We start from the raw sequence: 19,502 nt of genomic DNA, 5'->3' as shown, positions 1-19,502 counted from the left end.
CCACACTGTCAGTGCAGAGGCTGATGTGGGGCTCAAACCCATGAATTTTGTAAGATCACAACCTGAGCCAAAACTGAGTCAGATGCTTAACTGAACACCCCCGGGACCCGTACACACGGGTATTTTTAAATCCCCAGATGATCTGACCCTGTTGTCAGAGTAACTCCTGAGTTAGCAAGAAGATAGAAATAACAAAAGCCGAAAAAAGACAGAGAATATATGGGGATGAAACACAAGAGTCAAGTTAAGGGGCACTGTGGAGACACAATATACTATCTCATTCCCGAAATTGCAATTTTAGACTTTTTCTTCAAGGAAAAAACATAACCTGTTCACTGTAACCTATAGGTATCACAGTTAATTCAAATGCTAAGTTTCCAATGAAAGCTGAGTAATGACTCCTTTTCCCCATATTCTCCCTTCCTTCCATCCTGTCACCAAACAGAAACACTGAAATTTAACACTGCTCTCTATCACACACAGAATGGCAGGGCACCCGTGGGGCCTGAGAACATTCGTGCTAAGAAGGCCAAGGTTATCTACCAGCACTGACCTCACACAGTTTGGGGTCATGCTCAAGTACCTGGCTGCTTCCTTGTCAGAGAAATTTCCATTAGCCTCACTAGCTTAGTCCTCAGATCTGGGCCCAGGATCCTTGTACCTGATGTCTCCGGGCAGGTCCCATGCATGAGGCCGAACATGTTTCCACAGGCCTTGCTCACGGCAGCCATCTTGGCCAGGACGGGAAGGTTGTGAATCACAAAGGACACCTCGTTCCTCTGCTGCTTGGCCAGGTTCTGCGCGTGGCCCAAAATTCCAAAGCCCGTGATGTCAGTGGCAGCGTGGGCGTTGAACGTGTGCATGAGACCTGCAGCTAAGAGAGGACAGAGGACCCATTTATTACCTGGTGAAATAAATGAAGACTGAGGAGAAAAAAACCCACCTCATCTCAAAATTTTAAACAAACTTTGATCTCAAAATTCCTAATTCATCAGGGCAATGACATACTGGGATAATGAAAAAGTAATTTGCCAAAAACACCCATTTTTTAAAAAATGCTTGTTTATTTTTGAAAGGGAGGGAGACGGAGAATCCGTAGCAGGCTCCAGGCTCTGGGCAGTCAGCACAGAGCCTGACATAGGGCTCGACCTCACAGACTGGGAGATCATGACCTGAGCCAAAGTCGGACACTCAACCGACTGAGCCCCCCAGGTGCCCCTGAGAGGTGATTTCTTATTCTACTTGAACCATTTAGAACTATCAGCAGCTTCAGTCTGCAGTAATTCTCCAGTGAACAAAAAAAGAATTGCTAGCTCAACAAAAGGTAAACCAGCCTACACCATCCTCAAGTCAACAAGACTTTTTAAGACGGACCTAAATTCAAAGCATTCTCACTCTAAGTGCGTTGCCTAAACTAAGGTTAATTTTTGAATTAAAAAAAAAAAGTTTCAAAGTACTTATAGGTTTGGAGAAAAGTGAGCAGAAAGTACAGGAGTTTCCTATATACTCCCTGCCCCCCTTCTCTTATTAACATCTAGCATTGGTGATACATTTGATACATGTGATGAGCTGTTACTGACACATTATTATTAACTGAAGTTCATTCACCTTGGGGCTCACTCTTGATGTTGTAGTGGATGTGTTCACACATGTATGACATGCATCCATCATCAGTATCACACAGAGTAGTTTCACTGCCCTAAAAATCCCGTGCTCCACCTGTTCATCCCACCCCTACCCCCAGCTCCTGACAACCACTGCTCTTTTTACCGGCTCCATAGTTTTGCTTTTTCCAGAATGCCAGATTTGGAATCGTAAGAGTATCTGGTCTTTTCAGATGGTCTTCTCACTCAGAAATATGCTTTTGAGTTTCCACCATGCCTTTTATGGCTTGATAGCTCATTTTATATTTTAAAAATGTTTATTTATTTTGAGAGAGAGAGGGAGCATGAGCAGAGGAGGAACAGACGAGAGAGAATCCCAAGCAGGCTCCACGCTGTCAACACAAAGCCTCATGCGGGGCTCGATCCCACAAACCGTGAGATCATGACCTGAGCCGGAATCAAGAGTTGGATGCTCAACTGACTGAGTTGATTTTTATAAGAAGATCTGTGTCTAGGTTCACTTCCTGCCTGTAAATGTCCAGCCGTTCCAGTACGTTCTGTTGAAAAGATGATCCTTTCTCCACTGAATTGTCCCTTCTCCTTTGTCAAAGATCAAACAATATATGTGTGGGCCCATTTCTGGCCTCTGCCTTCTGTCCCACTGATGTCCTCGTCCACCATTACCGGCATCACACTGCAGTGACCACTGTAATTACACCGTCTTGAAGCTGGGTGGTGTCAGTCCTCCAAATGCTCCCCTTCAGCACTGTGTCGGCTGTCCCCGGGGTCTTCTGCTCTTCCATCCAAACTCAGAATCGGTTTGTCAATATCCACAAACTAACTGGCTAGGATTATGAATGGGACTGCATTGCACTGAGTTCCATTCACACATCAAGTTGGGAAGGCCTGACACCTTGATGATACTGAGTCTTTCTATCTCTGTACCTGGAGCACTTCTCCATTTCTTTTGTATCTTCTTTGACTTCTGTCATCAGTTTTATAGTTTTCCTCATACACAGCGTGCACGTCCTTTGTTAGATTCATACTGAAGTAGTTCATTTGGGGGGGGGGGAGTAACTGAAAGTCTAATTTTTAAAAGTTAAATGCTTCTCATGAAATGAAATACACTCCATGTTTACAGGAGCACTCTGGAGTGAATGTGTTTTTTGGTACATTTTCTTTTTAGACAAAGATCTCTTTTACCTAAGCGCATTCGCAACAACAGAGGTGGAGAGAATTTCTAGTCCATCACGGTGGTTAAGCAACTAGACATCCATTCTATTAACACGCCTGGGCAGGGCAGGGCAGCAGGCAGCCAATGACATTTAATATAAGCAAAGACATGCAGTTTAGCAGCTCTTCCCAGTGCCATCTTGGATGAGCTTAGAGGACACAGTGAACCCCAGTCAGTAATCAGGGTTCCATTTTTACTGATCACCATTTTGTCCCTGCACAGGGAATTACTGTTGCGAATTTTACTATGGGAATTTTAATGAATCACAATGAACTCCTTCCTGTGCAGCCAACAAAACCCAGCTTCAACCACTACCACCTTTCTGCTGGGGTCTTACCTATTCCTGCCTACTCGTTGGGGGATATGGGTGGGGTGGGTAACTTTAAAGCAAACCCCAGTCATATTACCTCACCTGTAAACATTTCAGTATGCAATTCTAAAAGATCAAAAAAAAAGGGGGTGCCCTGGCTGGCTCAGTAGGTTACACATCTCTGACTCCCGATTTCTGCTCAAGTCACAATCTCAGTTTGTGGGATTAAGCCCTGCACTGGGCTCTGCGCTGATAGCGTGGAGCCTGCTTGGGATCCTCTCAGGCCTTGCTCTGCCCTTCGCCTACTCATGCTCCCTCTCTCCCTCCCAAAAAAATAAATGTTAACAATTTTTTAAAAACATAAATAAAAGGTTTTAAAAAATTTAACTACAATACCATTATCATTCCAACACAATATTGCACGTTAACAGATTTCTCCTAAACCTCTTAATTTTTAAGAGTTTCCTCTTTTTCTCCCCCATGCCATTTGTTTGTTGTGGAGACAGAGTCACTTTTTCTGTGGAAGTTCCTGCATTCTGGATTTGGCTGTCTTCCCTGATGATGACAGGTTCTACCAAACTGGCAGCCAGGTCCAAGGCATGATGAGATTCAAGTTCAGTTTCTCTGATGGGGGGGTGGGGGGCATTTATCACCTCCCCACAAACCTTTCACCTAATGGTTTTTAGCAGCCACTGATGTTTGTTGAGGTTCGTTAAATCAAGGGCGCAGCAAAAATGGCAAATGTGTGATTCATTCTTCCAGGATTTATTAGATGTGACTCTTCTAAAGAAATTTAAAAAACAATTAATTTGGATTTCCCCAAATACCACCCGTATAAGAAAGGTAAAATGTGTGACTGAATCCTTTATTTTCATAATGCATGGTTGGTGCTCTAGCAACTTCCAAAGGTGGACAAGAAGTTTCAACTCTCATTATGATTTCCTTGGTTTTCAGACGCTTGACATGCTTCAGCTGACTCCAGTCACTCTTCCTTTTGATATTCAAACTGCCCCCTTTCCAGTCTGACTGGTGGGGTCAGCTCTTCCACCAGTTCTGGTGCAGTGACAGGACCCCATTAGCTATTGGGGGCTCCATTACTTTCAGGCACAGGAGGTCCCGAGCTTATCTTCTGCATTTCCTTTCCCAGAGTTGAAATCAGTCATTTCCCCAAGGAGTCCTGGCACTTTTTCATGGGAAATGTTAATTTTCAGATCACAATCTGGGCACTAGGAGTTCATTACTATTGGGTTATCACTGCTCCTAGGCCTTTTCAATTGGCTTGGAAATAAGTATTTTTAGGGGAAAAAAAACAACATCCTGAGTTCATACTGTTAATTCCAAAGTAAAGATTATAGTTTATTTTTAATGTTTATTTATTTTGAGAGAGAGAGAGAGAGAACACAAACTAGTGGGGGAGGGGCCGAGAAAGAGGGAGAGAGAATCCCAAGCAGGATCTGCGCTGTCAGCACAGAGCCTGACACGGGGCTCGAACTCACAAACTGTGAGATCATGACCTGAGCCAAATCAAGTTGAACGCTTAACTGACTGAGCCACCAGGTGCCCCAAGATTATGGTTTATAACTCTGCTTCTTTGGTCTTATTTCTTTTTATTCTTAAAATTTGTTCCCAACTATACTTACTTATTTTATCATACTATACCAGTATTTTCATCAACACAAACCCACTGAATACAATGACATATCTTTGTGGGTTTTTGTCCTGAGGCTGTACATTGAAAATACCAGGCTCAGACTGATTTGAAATAATTCTTCCCCACGCAGTTTTGAGACTCCTTAACTTGATATATATTAGGCAAATTTTTTTCAATGTTTTTAATGTTTGTTTATCTTTGAGAGAGAGACAGAGCGTGAGTGGGGGAGGGGCAGAGAGAGAGACAGAGAGAGAGAGAGAGAGAGAGACACACACACAGAATCCGAAGGAGGCTCCAGGCTCCGAGCTGTCAGCACAGAACCCGATGCGGAGCTCAAACCCACGAACCGTGAGATCATGACCTGAGCCGAAGCTGGACGCCCAACTGACAGAGCCACCCAGGCGCTCCTCTATCAGACAAGTCAAAAAAAGTGGTAGTTTCCAAGAATAAAGACCTTTCAGTGCTTTTAGTGGCTGTACAGTATTCCATGGTAAGCACACAGACTACATCACTCAGTAACCTACTGATGGACATTTGGGTTGTTTCCTCCATTAGAAATTGCAAACGGGCTTCAACGAATAATAGCCTCGCACACACGTCATTCCATAGGTCACAGAGGCAAGACCACGGAGTCAAAATAAATGTACATGTAATTTTGCTAGATATGACCAAATGCTCCTCCATAAGCTTCTGCCATATTGTATTCCTCCCAACAATGTACAAAAAGTAAGGACTGGGAATCTTAAATGCTCAAATACAAGCAAACTGAAAAAGCATACAAATAAAAATCTGTAAAAATCACTTTCTTACTGTTTTATGACTTAATTTGAAGGACCAAAAAAGAAAAAAGAAAAAAGGAGAAAGACTCCTTAAACAGTTTGACACATGAACAGAGAAACACAAACGAAAAGTCTTGGTCGTAAGTGAGGAGAGCAACTGAGGACAAAGAATTAAATAATTACAATTTGACTTTGGAATAGAGCCAAAGAAATATTCCTGGAACACAGACAACTAACTATGGAAAAATTTGACCCCCCCCCCCACTCCCCGCAAATTCACGAGTGGGCAAAAGGTAAATTAATTATATTTCTGGTAGATCATCCAAGGCATTAAAAATTATGTGTTCTATGATGAGATAATGTGGGAAAAAAAGAATTCAGTAATGTTAAGTAAATAAAAACACATTCCAAATACAAGTAAAATGTATGACAACCACTAGTTGAAAACATGAACAATAAAATAGTAAACCACCAACCAATGATAGAAAAAAACCCTGCAAGAAAACAAATATATTAACAGAAGCTGTCTTGGGTGGTGGGACCAGGGACGATGTTTCTTCTCTCCTTTTTTCATTTTCTAAAAACTTCTATAATGAGCATATCTTTTTTTTATAGTAAAAAATACATATAAAATAAATGGAAAAATATATTACAGAAAAAATTTAAATGTGGCAGGTCATTATAAACCGTGGTGTACAAGCACCCTCAGAAGCTACGAGCACCATCTAGAAACGCCGAGGCAGCACTGACCTCTTACACGTATGGACCAGAAGCCCGGGCCGAGGAAGTTCTCTGCAGGAACCCGAATGCCCACTAGCAGCAGTCAGGGTAAGTCAGCGACAGAATGGACAATTGTACAGCAATGAAAATGAATTAAGTACAACTACATACACCAGGAATAACACTCAGGAGTGTTAAATGTGCACAAGACAGCAAGAAAAAGAAAACAGGTATGATTCAGTGAAGCAAAAAATTAAAAAAACCCAACTAACTGCTTAAAGATACAAGTCTTTGTGATAAAAAGATTTTAAAATACATGAAGGGGTGCCTGGGTGGCTCAGTCAGTTGGGCACCTGACTCTTGATTTTGATCATGATCCCAGGGTTGTGGGATTTAGCCCTGAGACGGGCTCTGTACTGAGCATGAAGCCTGCTTAAGATTCTCTCTCCCTCTCTTGCTCTAAGATTAATAATAATAATAAGAAGAAAAGCAAAATACATGAGAATAAACATGGGACTCAGAGCAGGAGCTGCTCCTACACAGGAATCTAGGAGCAGAGTGTGGGAGGGACACCTCTGGGCTTCCAAGACCACGTTGTTTCTTGTACGAGACGGTGGGCACATGGGTGTTGTTCTCTTAAGCCCTGCACATATTTCATAGAATTCTTTTGCATCAACTGGACATCTCATAAAATTTTTTTTAATGTTTATTTTTGATAGAAAGCCTGTGTGTGTGTGTGTGTGTGTGTGAGTGTGTGAGAGAGCGTGCGCACACACGCGCATGAACGAAGTAGGGGCAGAGATCAGAAGGACAGAGAGGATCTGACGCAGGCTCTGTGCTGACAGCTAAGAGCCTGATGTGGGGCTCAAACTCACTAACTGCGAGATCATGAACTGAGCCAAAGTCAGACGCTCAATCCACTGAGCCACCCAGGTGCCCCAACATCTCATAAAAAATTGTAATTTAAGGAAGGGGAGAATGGCAAATGTTGGAAAAAAATAATCTGTTTTCACAGTTTTGTAAGTTAGATTATTTATTTAAATAGTTATTTTTGAGGGGGGGGGAGGGAGAGAGAGAGAGGGAGAGAGAGAGAATGAGCAGGGAAGGGGCAGAGAGAGGGAGGGGGACAGAGGATCCAAAGCGGACTGTGAGCTGTCAGCACAGAGCCCGATGCAGGGCTCAGACTCACGAACTGTGAGATAATGACCTGAGCCAAAGTTGGATGTTCAACCAACTGAGCCACCCAGACACCCAAGTTTATCAATTTTTAAGACAGAGAGAAAGGGAGAGTGCGCCCACGCATGCGAGCTGGGGAGGGGCAGAGAGAGAATCCCAAATGCAGGCTCCATTTCAGGAACCGTGAGATCATGACCTGGGCCGAAATCAAGAGTTGGACACTTAACTGGTTGAGCCACTCAGGCGCCCCATATTGTCACACTGTGAAGTGATTCAGAGTGTCGGAAAAGCTCTTTTAAGATCCCCTGGTCAGCCCTACCATTTCTTCTTTTTTCAATAACTGAAGAGTTCATTGGCTTAAGTATCATATCCGTTTGGTGCAGTCATTTGGGGGAAACTGAAGGATTGAGGGGAGAGGACAAAGAAAGTACGTTCAAATCTGTTTCTGACTGCTTGCTCAGGGAACTTGAAGAACCGAATGAAGAGTGACTTTTGTAAAGAAAAGGTTTTTCAATTTCATCTTCCAAGTTCCCGGACAGGACGCCCCACGACCCACGTCCTTACAGCGTGCAATTAACGAGGAGAAAGACACCGGTATTTCCAGAAAAAAACCGTATAAATTTCTTTCACTGCCTTACGTTGATGGAATCTGTGGTACTGGAGAAAGAGCACTTTTGGAGACAGACAGATTTGGGTTTGGGAACAGCATCTGCCTGTACTTACGTACTTCCTTTCGGCCAAAGGGGAGAAATAGGATCCAATTCACAGAATTATGAAAAGGAAAATATCCGTGAAGTACCAAAAAGAAAGCTAGCAGGTGGCAAAGTTAGCTCATTCGATGGAACGAGTGCCCACAGTGTGCCCCGCGTTCTTCTCCGCGCTGGGGACACCACGGCAAACAAAACAAACAAAACTCTCTGCCCTCTTGGGGCTGACGTTCTAAATGCTGGTTTGCTTCCAAATCATCTGCACAGATGCTTTTCTAGAAACAGTTCCTCTGGCACATCAGAGGTTAGGACTTCAAAGACTCACGAGAAGAGCTTCCTTCTTAATTATGCAATATGCCTGGTGTTTTCTATCTGCATATGAAAGGCAGGAAAAGGGGAGAATATGATGCTTCAACTCTATGAGAAGTAATTCCCTCAGCAAGCCTTGCTGCTTTCAGGAAGGAGAATTCTGCTTCTGGAACTTTCCTGGTTTATTTTATTAATTTTTTTTCTTTTTTCTTTTTTTTTTTTTTACCATTTATTTATTTTTGAGAGACAAAGAGAGACAAGAGACAGAGCATGAGCAGAAGGGGCAGAGAGAGAGAGAGAGAGCAGACAGACAGACAGACAGACAGACAGAATCCAAAGCAGGCTCCAGGCTCTGAGCTGTCAGCACAGAGCCCGACACGGGGCTCGAACCCAAGAACTGCGAGATCATGACCTGAGCCAAAGTCGGACACTTAACCAACTGAGCCACCCAGGTGCCCCTTTCCTATTTTATTTTAATCTGCTTTTAAAACTTAGTACCAAAACATTCACTCAATTACCATGCATAGAGACTGTGAAATAGCCTCAATTTCTTACTAAATTGTTCAGAAAGGAATAGACCATAATACTACAAGCATTACAAGCAGTAGTTTCAAATCCTAGGTCCCCACTGATTAGCTGTGTGACCCTGAATGAGTTGGTAGCTACCTTGTAAGGTTGTCCTAAAAATTAAACAGGAAAGTAGGTCAAGTTCCTGATACACAATAATTACTAAATAAATGGTAACCGCTATTATTACATTTTATCAGTATTAGGAAGCTAGATGAGAAATAAAATGTAGAGGAAAAAATTATGACATGTCTATTCCTTTATACACACAAATGTGGGAATCAACAATGAGAACACCTCGAAATAATAATACTTGTTTTTTTTTAGAGAGCGAGAGTGCAAGCGTGAGCAGGGGAAAGGGGCAGCGGGAGAGACAGAGACAATCTTAAGCAGGCCCCACGCTCGGTGTGGAGCCAGACACGGGGCTTGACCCCACGACCCCGGGATCATGACCTGAGCCACAGTCGAGTCAGACACTCAACAGTCGGAGCCGCTCAGGCGCCCCACTAAGCCAAATACTTTCGAAAGTATGCTATATAAATTTCACTTCCATTTAATCGGGGCGCAGAGGAAGTCAACACTGCCCATAATCACAGAAATTTAGAACTAGAAGGAACAGAGAGAAAACAGAACTTCAACTCTTCTCTGCGCCTGGCACCGCTGTCACTGTGGGGGGATCTAAGCAAGAGGGGGACAGAGGTGCTGACAGGGCCATGGCGCCCCGGACCCCAGGCGCACAGAGGAAAGTGTGCTGGAGGAAAAGCTTTTCGCGCCCTCACACCCTCGTCCGATGCAATGTTTCGCCCAGCCCTCGGTCATCCGTTTTCTCGAATACAAGTCACGTTTAAAATGCGTTTCTGTCAGGAACGCACAGAGTATCTGGATTCCTACTACTGACCTATGACCCCAAACCAGGGACACACAGACGGGCCTGCAGTACTGGCCGAGACCGTACGTGGCCCACAGAGCCTACACTGTCTCCCTTCTGGCCGATCCCGCCCCTTACCTGTTCTGTTGAGCCTGGCCATGTTCATCATTGCCTCCTGGTATGCCAACTCGACATCTTCTTGGGTGACCACCAGCTTGATCTTATTCCATTTTTCAGGCTAATGACGGGAACAGAGGTTAGGAGGAAAAGAGAGGGAAAAAATGTGATTAATCTTCTAACCACTGAAGAAGAGTGTATTTTTCCCTTTGTCACCTTCTGGCGGTTTCCCCGACCTAAATTTGTACACAAAGGTAAGTTTTCCAACTTGCTCTCGTGACTAGTGTTTCAGGGGCCCCTTCAGACAGAGAATCGTGCGATCTTTTCTGTTCTCGACCCGCAACTGCCGTGGCCCAGGCCTGCAGCGTGCCGGCCACGGAAAACCAGCAGGATGCGCCACGCACGCACACAGTCCCAGGTGTCCCCTGCTTCTCCTCCCCACCTCCTCTAATAAGCTGATGGCTCGCATTTTCATACAACTACACTTTTGCTGACTTCACCTAAACTCTGCATCAAGGCATCTGGGTGGACAAGACACTACGAAAACAGCTTCGGGGCGCCTGGGTGGCTCAGTCAGTTCAGTGACCCACTCTGGGTTTTGGCTTAGGTCATGGTCTCACAGTTCTTGGGATCGAGCCGCATCAGGCTCTGCACTGACAGCGTGGAGCCCGCTTGGGATTTTGTCTCCCTCTCTCTGCCCCTCCCCCATTCATGCTCACGTGCTCGCTTGCTCTCTCTCTCTCTCTCAAAAATAAACTTAAAAAAAAAATAGAGAATTTGATTGCATGCACCCCAAGGACAGCGTTGAGTGACCACAGAGGAGATCACGAAGGTCAGGGGAAAAGAGGCTTCCTTTCTTCCACAGTCTGATTTCCAAAGAATCTAGCATCACGATGTGGGTTCATGACATACTACCATTACGCTCCGTTAGCGGCCATCATTCAGGCATCCGTTGTCTTTAATAATATCCAACGATCTACCACCCAACGCAGTAACTGAAGTCCATCCCTGCGATCCTCCCTTGGCCCACAGCTCCCTGTCCTCCCCCAGAGGTAACAACCTCATTCTCCTGCCACACATAGTGTTCTCATACACACAGGTGCCAGGACAATATACCCTTGGGTTGCTTCTGACCTTCGTGAAAGGGTATTAGGCTGCTACATGACCTTCACATCTTGCTTTTTTCAATTTTGTGCATTAAAAAAAGGACAGGTGGTGTCAGATTGGGGGTAGGGAGCAGGCTCCCAAACCCTTCATCTTTCAGGCTCCTTTGCCTCACCTACTGCCAGTAACCTTGTTGAATTACTCAGACCTGGGTGGTCCTATGGAAAGTCACTGTGGATTGCTGGCCTGTGATGGCTTTCCAATCCGATGTACAGGTGATCATACCTGATGGGAAACCTCCCCTCATCACAGGACGGAAGGGAAAAATAACTAAAGAATGTGGCTTAGAGATTTTCTGTACTCTGCTGTATTGAGCAAGATATACCTGGCTGATAAATAACATAAAATTATTCCTTTTCAACTGTTTCTCAGGAATGGTAGTTCAGATGACAGTTGCAGAAACGAAAAGCGTCAAGTTATGTGAGACTATGCCACAACTGGATTCATTTTTGAATTGTTAGGGCAAGGAGAAAATCCTAAATGAAGTATGACTATAGCTCAGCGGAAAAGTGACTCGGAATAAATAACTTCATATTCTAGATGCTTCCTCCATGAGATATTTATCAATGTTATGAGTTACTAATTATGACTCATTATAATTATAACTCATTATAACTATATTTAGTTATAACTAAATATAACTCATTTATATAAAATAAGTGAAACAACCAGAAACCTCAAGACTAAAATAATTTGTCAGTAACTGTGCCCGTAGTTCTACCCCAAACACTACACTTTCTGTACACTCTCCTTTTGTTAGTGATGCTTAAGACACAAAAGATAAAGCATTTAATACGCGTAACTCTGTCTTTAACATAGGACGACGGACAGTTCCTAGAATTTCTGTAAGGATGTGGCTGATAAAACACTTCCCGGCAGTGCGACTATTTCGAGAAGACAGAATGAAGACGTGTGGCAGATCTGCGATGTGTGCAAACATGTGCAAGGGGACGGGCTTACTTCCGGACGAGACATGGTGCTCGCTCTGGACCAGACACAGCTTCTCGAGAAGCGAACTCCGGTGCCAGACCAGGGAGATGCGCAACCGATCGGATGTGCGAGGTGAGTGCCCTGGTCTCCAAACCAGTCGCCCCAACAAAAACTACCACGGCCCCAAACATGTGCTGCTACCCCGCCCCCCGCCCACGGTGGCAAGCAGCGGTTCACTCACGATATCCAGCCACTGGTGCACAGCCACGGCCACCTGCGTCCCCAGGGGCTTCGTCAGCACAAGCACGTCCCCCGGTACTGCGTTATCTGGCCTGGAGAAGAGAACAAGGCGCGTTCCAGTCAGGGGCACAGAAGAGACAGACGCACTATCAGCAGAACAGGAGCAAGAAGAGGCTGGTAAAAACTATCTGTGCTTACTTAAATTTAAGCGAAACACCATCAGCGGAGTAGAACCTTCCAACTTAGCGCTGAGGCTGCCGCTGGACCAGAAGCAATGGCAGAACTGAGGAGCATGCAATCACCCACAGGTCCCCCCCACCCCCGAGAAGTGTCTGAAGAAGCAAATCACTTAACCTTCAGCCCCGCTTGTGTGCGATTCTCAGCACAGACCCACCGTGGTTCTGGGGCAACCAGACTTCTGACACCAGGGCTGTTTTTCACAAGCACTTACGAGGTAGAGACGCAGTGGGATGTGGCTCAAATCTGCCAGTCTAACGTTTAGGCGATTTCAGCAAAGTTCTCAAACTCAGACTGTTCAACAGTAAGTTTCCTACCCGGGCCCAGACAGAATCCTTGGTTGTTCCTGGTCTGTTTTTGTTTTTTTTTAAATGTATAAACTTCTAAGTTTATCTAGAGAGTGAGAGCATACACACACATACACACACACACACACACACACACACACACACACACACACACACGTGAGAGATCGGGGGAGGGCCAGAGAGAGAGACCCCAGCAGGCTCTGTGCTGTCAGCATGGAACCCGATGCAGGGCTTAAACTCACAAACCGTGAGATCATGACCCGAGCTGAAATCAAGAGTCTGACGCATAACTGACTGAGCCACCCCAGCATCCCTGGCGGTTCCCTCTCAAAGAGGGAAGGCAAACACTGACAACACGAGGACCGACCCCCAGCCACACTCCTATTATGCTGCATCATCACTACAGCAGGCACCTGTGTCCTCCTGGTCACCCAGCTGCTCTATCCTCCGATGGCAGGTGACGCACTCCCTCACCCACGTCAATTACAACGTCCGGGGCACAGACTTCAAGTCAACAAATAACTCCCCGACTCATCCTATGTCTCTATCCGCTGTTAGGTTTGAAAAATGTTAACTCTATTAACAGTTTACAAGAAACTCATTTTCCAAAAACCAGACCTTAAGACATAAAAGTCTTCAGCTCTGACTCAACCACACCTTAATGCTTATACGGTCTTGCACATCACAGGTTATGTGTAACCCATAAAAATTACTATCAACAAGTTACATGCAATAAAACCGACGGGTTATTTTTAAGTTTACGGGCACTATCTTATGAAATATAATCATGTGTATACGCTCGTTCCTATTTTACAAGCTAAACGTACATACTGTTGACCAAAAAATACCCACCGAAGCTTGTTTTATTATTTTTCCTTTCTAATTGTTGCAACTGCTAAGTGCTTTTTCTACCAAAAAGCTGAAATGTGAGGCAGATAGACTTTCAGGGTCTTCTGTCCTCTCTATGTGGCAAGTTTGAGAACCGCCCACATAAAAGAGAGGAAAACAAAACTCTGATGTAAGAAAAAGGCAAGACCCTTCGCACGAAAGCTGTCAGATAATGTGTCTAAAAGGAGCTCCAAACAATCAAAAACCGGGCAAAAGACACGAATATATGAAAAACACGCTCAACTTTACTCTCGAAGTAAGGTTTAGGCCACCAAACTGACTGGCAAAGAACAAGAGGTCTGTTACCAACACGTGGTCTTCCCATTCGCTGCTGCCAGAGCCTCTCTGAAGGGCAGCCTGGAGACACCCAGTGCAGATACTCCGCACACACACTGGACCCAGCAATTCTACTATGAAATATTTCTTACCGAGAGCCACACTCACGCAAAATGATCGGTGTGTAAGGGTACGCACCGAAGTACTATTTATAATGTCAAAATAATTGAAAATAATCTAAATGTCCACAGTAAATTGGTTAAAAATTGGAAAAAGTGGGTGCCCAGTCCAGGAAGGGAAACTGGTGACAAGGAATGGGGGAGGGACTCTGCATTGTAGACCTTTCTGGATCTTTTGAATTCTGAACCGTGCGGACACGGTGCCTCATAGTATTTACTCATAAAAAAGGGTAAACGAATGGAGTTTCGAATCCTTCAGAAAATGGGACACGGTGGCTTTTCTTAATAAGACGTCAAACGTGAAAAGTTAACAACTTGTATCAAGAGAGAATCTTTCAAAAAGAGAGAGAAAGAGGGGCGCCTGGGTGGCTCAGTCGGTTAAGTGTCCGACTTTGGCCCAGGTCATGATCTCGCGGTTCGTGAGTTGGAGCCCCATGTTGGGCTCTGTGCTGACAGCTCGGAACCTGGAGCCTGTTTCAGATTCTGTGTCTCCCTCTCTCTCTGACCCTCCCCCGTTCATGCTCTGTCCCTCTCTGTCTCAAAAATAAATAAACGTTGGGGCGCCTGGGTGGCGCAGTCGGTTAAGCGTCCGACTTCAGCCAGGTCACGATCTCGCGGTCCGTGAGTTTGAGCCCCGCGTCGGGCTCTGTGCTGACTGCTCAGAGCCTGGAGCCTGTTTCCGATTCTGTGTCTCCCTCTCTCTCTGCCCCTCCCCCGTTCATGCTCTGTCTCTCTCTGTCCCAAAAATAAATAAACGTTGAAAAAAAAATTTTTTTAAATAAAAAAAAAAATAAAAAAAATAAATAAACGTTAAGAAAAAACATTTTTTTAAAAGAGAGAGAAAGAGAGAAGGGGAGAGAATCTTTCCCAAGATCCAGAAAAGGCCAGAAAACACAGGAAAAGATGCTCGCATTATTAGCTACCGAGGAAATGCCCATTTCACTCAGGGCTGTGTCACCTCCCACCCGCTAGGACGGCTGCCATCAAACATGCAGACAAGAGCCAGGACTGGTGAGGACACACACGGACGTTCTCCCACGCTGCTGCTTTGGATGTCAAACGGTGCCACTGTTGGGAAAGCCGTGTGGCGGTTGCCCACGATACACAGTTACCACAGGACCCAGTAGTTCTTAGGTATATACCCGTGGGACAGGGAATGTACGTCCACACAAAAGTTCACAGCAACATCATTCGTTAACACATCCATCAACTGTGAACACACCAATGTCTAACATGGGCAAATTCACAAAACAGAAAGCACATTACTGGTTTCCAGGACGGGGGGGTGGGAGGGAACTGACAGTGACCACTAATAGATACAGGATTTCTTTTGGGGGCGATCAAAACGTTCTGGTATTGGACAGCAGTGATGGACGCACAACCTTGTGAATGTGAAAAACCAATGAAGTGCATACTTTAAAAAAGTTTAATTTTACGTGGTATGAAATTTTGTTAAATAAATTGTACCTTAATGAATAAAATCTAGGGGGTGCCTGGCTGGCTCAGTCACAAGAGTGAGTGACTCTTGATCTCAGGGTCGCGAGTTAGAGCCCCAGGTCGGGTGCAGAGATTACTTAAACAAATACGTATTTTAAAAAATCCAGAATTTTTAATAAACAGGAATAAGGCACTGATGCATGCTACAAAATGATGAACCCTAAAACCATCACGCTAATATTATGTGAAGTCACAGAAGGCAGAAGGGGAGCAGGGGGAATGTGACGGACATTGAAGGAGGGCGGGTTTCCAGCTGGGGTGACGGAACGTCCTAGATCAACTCTGGTGACGGATGCGTACCTCTGTGAATGTACCGAAGATCACTGTTTTGTGTACTCTAAATGTGTGGATTGTATGTGATGTGAATGAGCATCTCAACAAATCTTTGCCAAAAAATGAAAAAGGGGGAAGCAAGTCAGGAGACACGAAACAGAAATCAACTTACATGATAAACTCGTTGGGCTGGCAGACGGTGGTAGCCACTCCTCCCAAAACGATCCAGGGGTTTAACACTGTCTGGCCACCCGTCACAGACGTCCCTGCCTCCTCGGCCGCGTCTTTAAAACCCTGTATAATTAGGGGCATCACTTTATCCCTTTCCTACGGTTTAAAAGAACACAAATGAAAAGTCACATAATTCAGTTCAAAACACAGGAAAGAGAATCCACCCTTGTAGTTTTAACAAAAGACTGTAGGGGCACCTGCGTGGCTCAGTCAGTTAAGTGCCCGACTTCGGCTCAGGTCATGATTTCGTAGTTCCCAAGTGTGAGCTCCGCGTCGGGCTCTGTGCTGACAGCTCAGAGCGTGGAGCCTGTTCAGATTCTGTGTCTCCCTCTCTCTCTCTGCCCCTCCCCCGCTGCGCTCAGTCTGTCTCTCTCTCTCTCTCTCAAAAATAAATAAAAACATTAAAAAAAATTTTTTTACATAATAAAAGATTGTAAAGCCCTGAAGGAAGTCCTGGAAGCTTACAGATGGGGCAGGGAGTAACAGAAAGAAATACAGAACAGTTGACATTGTAACCATTTTATCAGAAGTTAGAAGTTGTTCTAGGTTACAATGTGAATGAAGCCCAGATAACAGAGAATTAAAAACTAGGATAGGACTGGATATACAGGTCTGCCCTAAACCTGAGCCAGCAACTTACATGGTTCCCACGAATTCCAACACTAGCTTAAAAAAAAAAAAATTCAATTAATTTAAAAAAAAAGAAAAAAAAAAAAAAAAAAAGAACTCTAGAGCTGGCTTAATACGCATCCACATGCCCTTCTCCAGAGCCTGTTCAAGTCGTGACCCAAGCGCATGTTGTGGGGGCTTCACTGCAAATAGGCAGGGCAAGACTTCTTTTGGGGAACAAAAGTGATCTAAATGGAAATCCTCTCTGTGTCAACCAGCAGGCACTGGTGGCAAGGCCACACACACTGCCGAGTGAGCCATAAACACACACGACACCCATCTCTTCACCCTCCACATCAGCGACCCAAGCAGCAAGCAGAGGAAGGCGGCCAGCCTCCGTGCCACAAGCCGGGGGTCTGCAGGGCGGGCCCGGTCCACACGCCTGGCACGGAGGTGCTATTACTGTGGCCTAGACTTTATCAAACAAACATGACTGTCTTGGCTTCAGTCTACCTGGAAGAGAGAACGGGAAGCAGGTGGCGGAAACGAAAAGAAGAATAGGCCAGACTCTCTATTTTAATTCACCGACAGCTGCCAAAAACTAAACAGGGAGCCCGACAAGAGGAGGAAAGCTGCACTGCCTGGCCGCCTCGCTTTACAGACGAGGGACGCAGGGCGACCCGGTCAAGTGACGCCCCTGAGACAACAACACTACTTACCCTGTCCGTCATCTTATTACTGATTCCAAGGAGCATCAGCATATTGTCACATTCCGTGACCCCCATCGCGTAGAGGTCGCTGAGGACATTGGCACATGCTATCCTGCCCTGGAAGAGAGGGGAGGCATGAGCGAGGACAAGTAGGGGACTTTCCGTGTGTGCCTACAGGGCACGTCCCAGAACTCGGGGACTTTCCGGGGATGTGGTCCCCGTTTTCTGTGTCCTGCATTCAGTCACAGAACCACTAGGTCGTTCCTTCAGTCTTTCTCAGACATTCCTGCAGCAGTAATTTCCATGTTCGTTCCCGTTCTAAGATATTGGGAGAAATCTGCAATTTACGTAGATGGGGAATGGGGGTTGGGGGCACACGCTGGGGTGAGCGAGGCTGGAGCGGATGGTTCTGGGAAAAGAACTATAGAAGGAGAAAGTTTGAAAACAACAGTCCTAAAGCAACCTTGGAAACGGCCATGTATCCTAAACAGACGCTAAAAATATGTTGACTTTACTGGTTACAGAGAAGACGGTTTTTTATAATACAGGGAGGGAGAAATTTTGGTAGCTTCTTTTCAAGGCTCTAGAAGATAAACAGGAAAAACATCTTGGTTGAGAAATCAAAAAATAGAAGAGACAAAAAAAACCCAAAAAACAAAACAGAACAAAAACCATCCAAGCTCGAAGTCAGATTGTTTTCTAAAGAAAATAAAAAGTGTTTCCAGTGAGCTATATTATTTAATAAGGGACTTCAAAATGATTCAAAAGAAATGTGATAAGATTTTGTTCTTTTATCACCACTGGAGATTCATTAAAGAGAAGTCGTCGGGGCGCCTGGCTGGCTCAGTCAGTAGAGCATGCAACTCTTGATCTCAAAATTGTGAGTTTGATCCCCATGTTGGGTGTAGAGATGACTTAGAAATAAAACTAAAAATAAAATAAAATAACATAAATGCTAAGTTGTCACTTCTAGACAGTGAAGGAGAAAAATAACAAATTTTTCTTCTGATGTAAGGACAATCAAACCCCCAAGGATTATTTCCAGCAGCTGGTTCATGGCTTGTTGAGGTTTCCTTACAACTTCCTGGCCGATCAGCAGTGAGCTTAGAAGCAGCACTAGCCAGGGCCACAGGTGTTTTGCACCTTGGGGGTGTAGAGCTGCAGCAATTTTCTGTCCCTTCTGTCCTGGGCTCTCTCACGAGCTTTTAAGACATGCTGGATAAAGGATGGATTCCGGTTCTAGCACCTGTGCCTCTGGTGGCGCCTGGGGTGTGGTGCAGGTCAGGCTCAGGATTACTGCTCGAGAGAAGAGACATGCAGAGGCCAGACCAGGTTTCTAGTAAATTGTATGCGTGTCGCTGGCACCTGAGAGGTGGTCTTCCTCCTCCCCGCACTTAGCTGTCTCATGGCCTAGGTCCCTATGTGTGAGGCTTGATCCCAGCGCCCACGGCACACAGGGAGGACCATTTCCTAACAATGGGACGTTCCCAGTCGCTTCATCGGCTCCTTGTCTGGTAGGGTAGGGGGTTAAAGTTGGTTAGACCAAGGGGTTGCTGGCGTAACCGTGCACAGAACAAATGGAAAATATATCTAGGCAGGCCACGATCAGCAGCTAGAAACTTCAACGCAGCAGTTCGGACATGTATTCTACACAGTGGCAGCTAACACACCGAGGTGGATGGTGACCAGAATCAGAATGAATGGTCAAGAAGCTTAACTGTGGTGAGATGCTAAGCTGTTTACTTCCGGAAGGAAACATCTAGGATCAGTCCCGCTACAGAGTATGGTTAACACCTCTAAGCCTGAAACACAGGAGTGTGGAGTTGACAACGGTCAAAGAGAGAAAGAAAGAAGGAAACCACAAACATGTCAGTCAACACACATGCTGAGACAACAGGTGTTCGTGCAGACGTGCATC

At 45.1% G+C, this 19,502-nt stretch overlaps 1 protein-coding gene and 1 long non-coding RNA gene across 6 annotated transcripts in view; one reads left to right on the top strand and one right to left on the bottom strand.

The window, feature by feature from the left end:
- Positions 1 to 19,502, bottom strand: part of SEPHS1 (selenophosphate synthetase 1) — a 31,160-nt gene that overhangs the window by 3,146 nt on the left and 8,512 nt on the right. For 4 of the 5 annotated variants that reach the window (XM_086714919.1, XM_086714922.1, XM_086714920.1 and 1 more), the window contains exons 4-8: positions 17,594 to 17,701; positions 16,207 to 16,361; positions 12,378 to 12,468; positions 10,064 to 10,163; positions 662 to 874 (exon numbers count right to left, since the gene is read on the bottom strand). In XM_086714919.1, coding sequence (XP_086571045.1) covers positions 662 to 874; positions 10,064 to 10,163; positions 12,378 to 12,468; positions 16,207 to 16,361; positions 17,594 to 17,701 — 667 coding nt within the window. The remainder of the gene's footprint in view (positions 1 to 661; positions 875 to 10,063; positions 10,164 to 12,377; positions 12,469 to 16,206; positions 16,362 to 17,593; positions 17,702 to 19,502) is intronic. The other variant, XM_086714923.1, reaches the window with a different exon arrangement.
- Positions 870 to 14,821, top strand: LOC147579509 (uncharacterized). Its single transcript, XR_015254025.1, has 2 exons — positions 870 to 6,406; positions 12,026 to 14,821. It is a non-coding gene; the product is annotated as an uncharacterized LOC147579509 (long non-coding RNA).

This window comes from Puma concolor, chromosome B4 (genome assembly GCF_028749965.1).
Source record: "Puma concolor isolate L17-30 chromosome B4, mPumCon1.1.hap2, whole genome shotgun sequence".
Classification (NCBI taxonomy): Eukaryota; Metazoa; Chordata; class Mammalia; order Carnivora; family Felidae; genus Puma; species Puma concolor.
The sequence above is the reverse complement of the archived record's forward strand: the minus strand, read 5'-3'. Positions and strand labels throughout refer to the sequence as shown.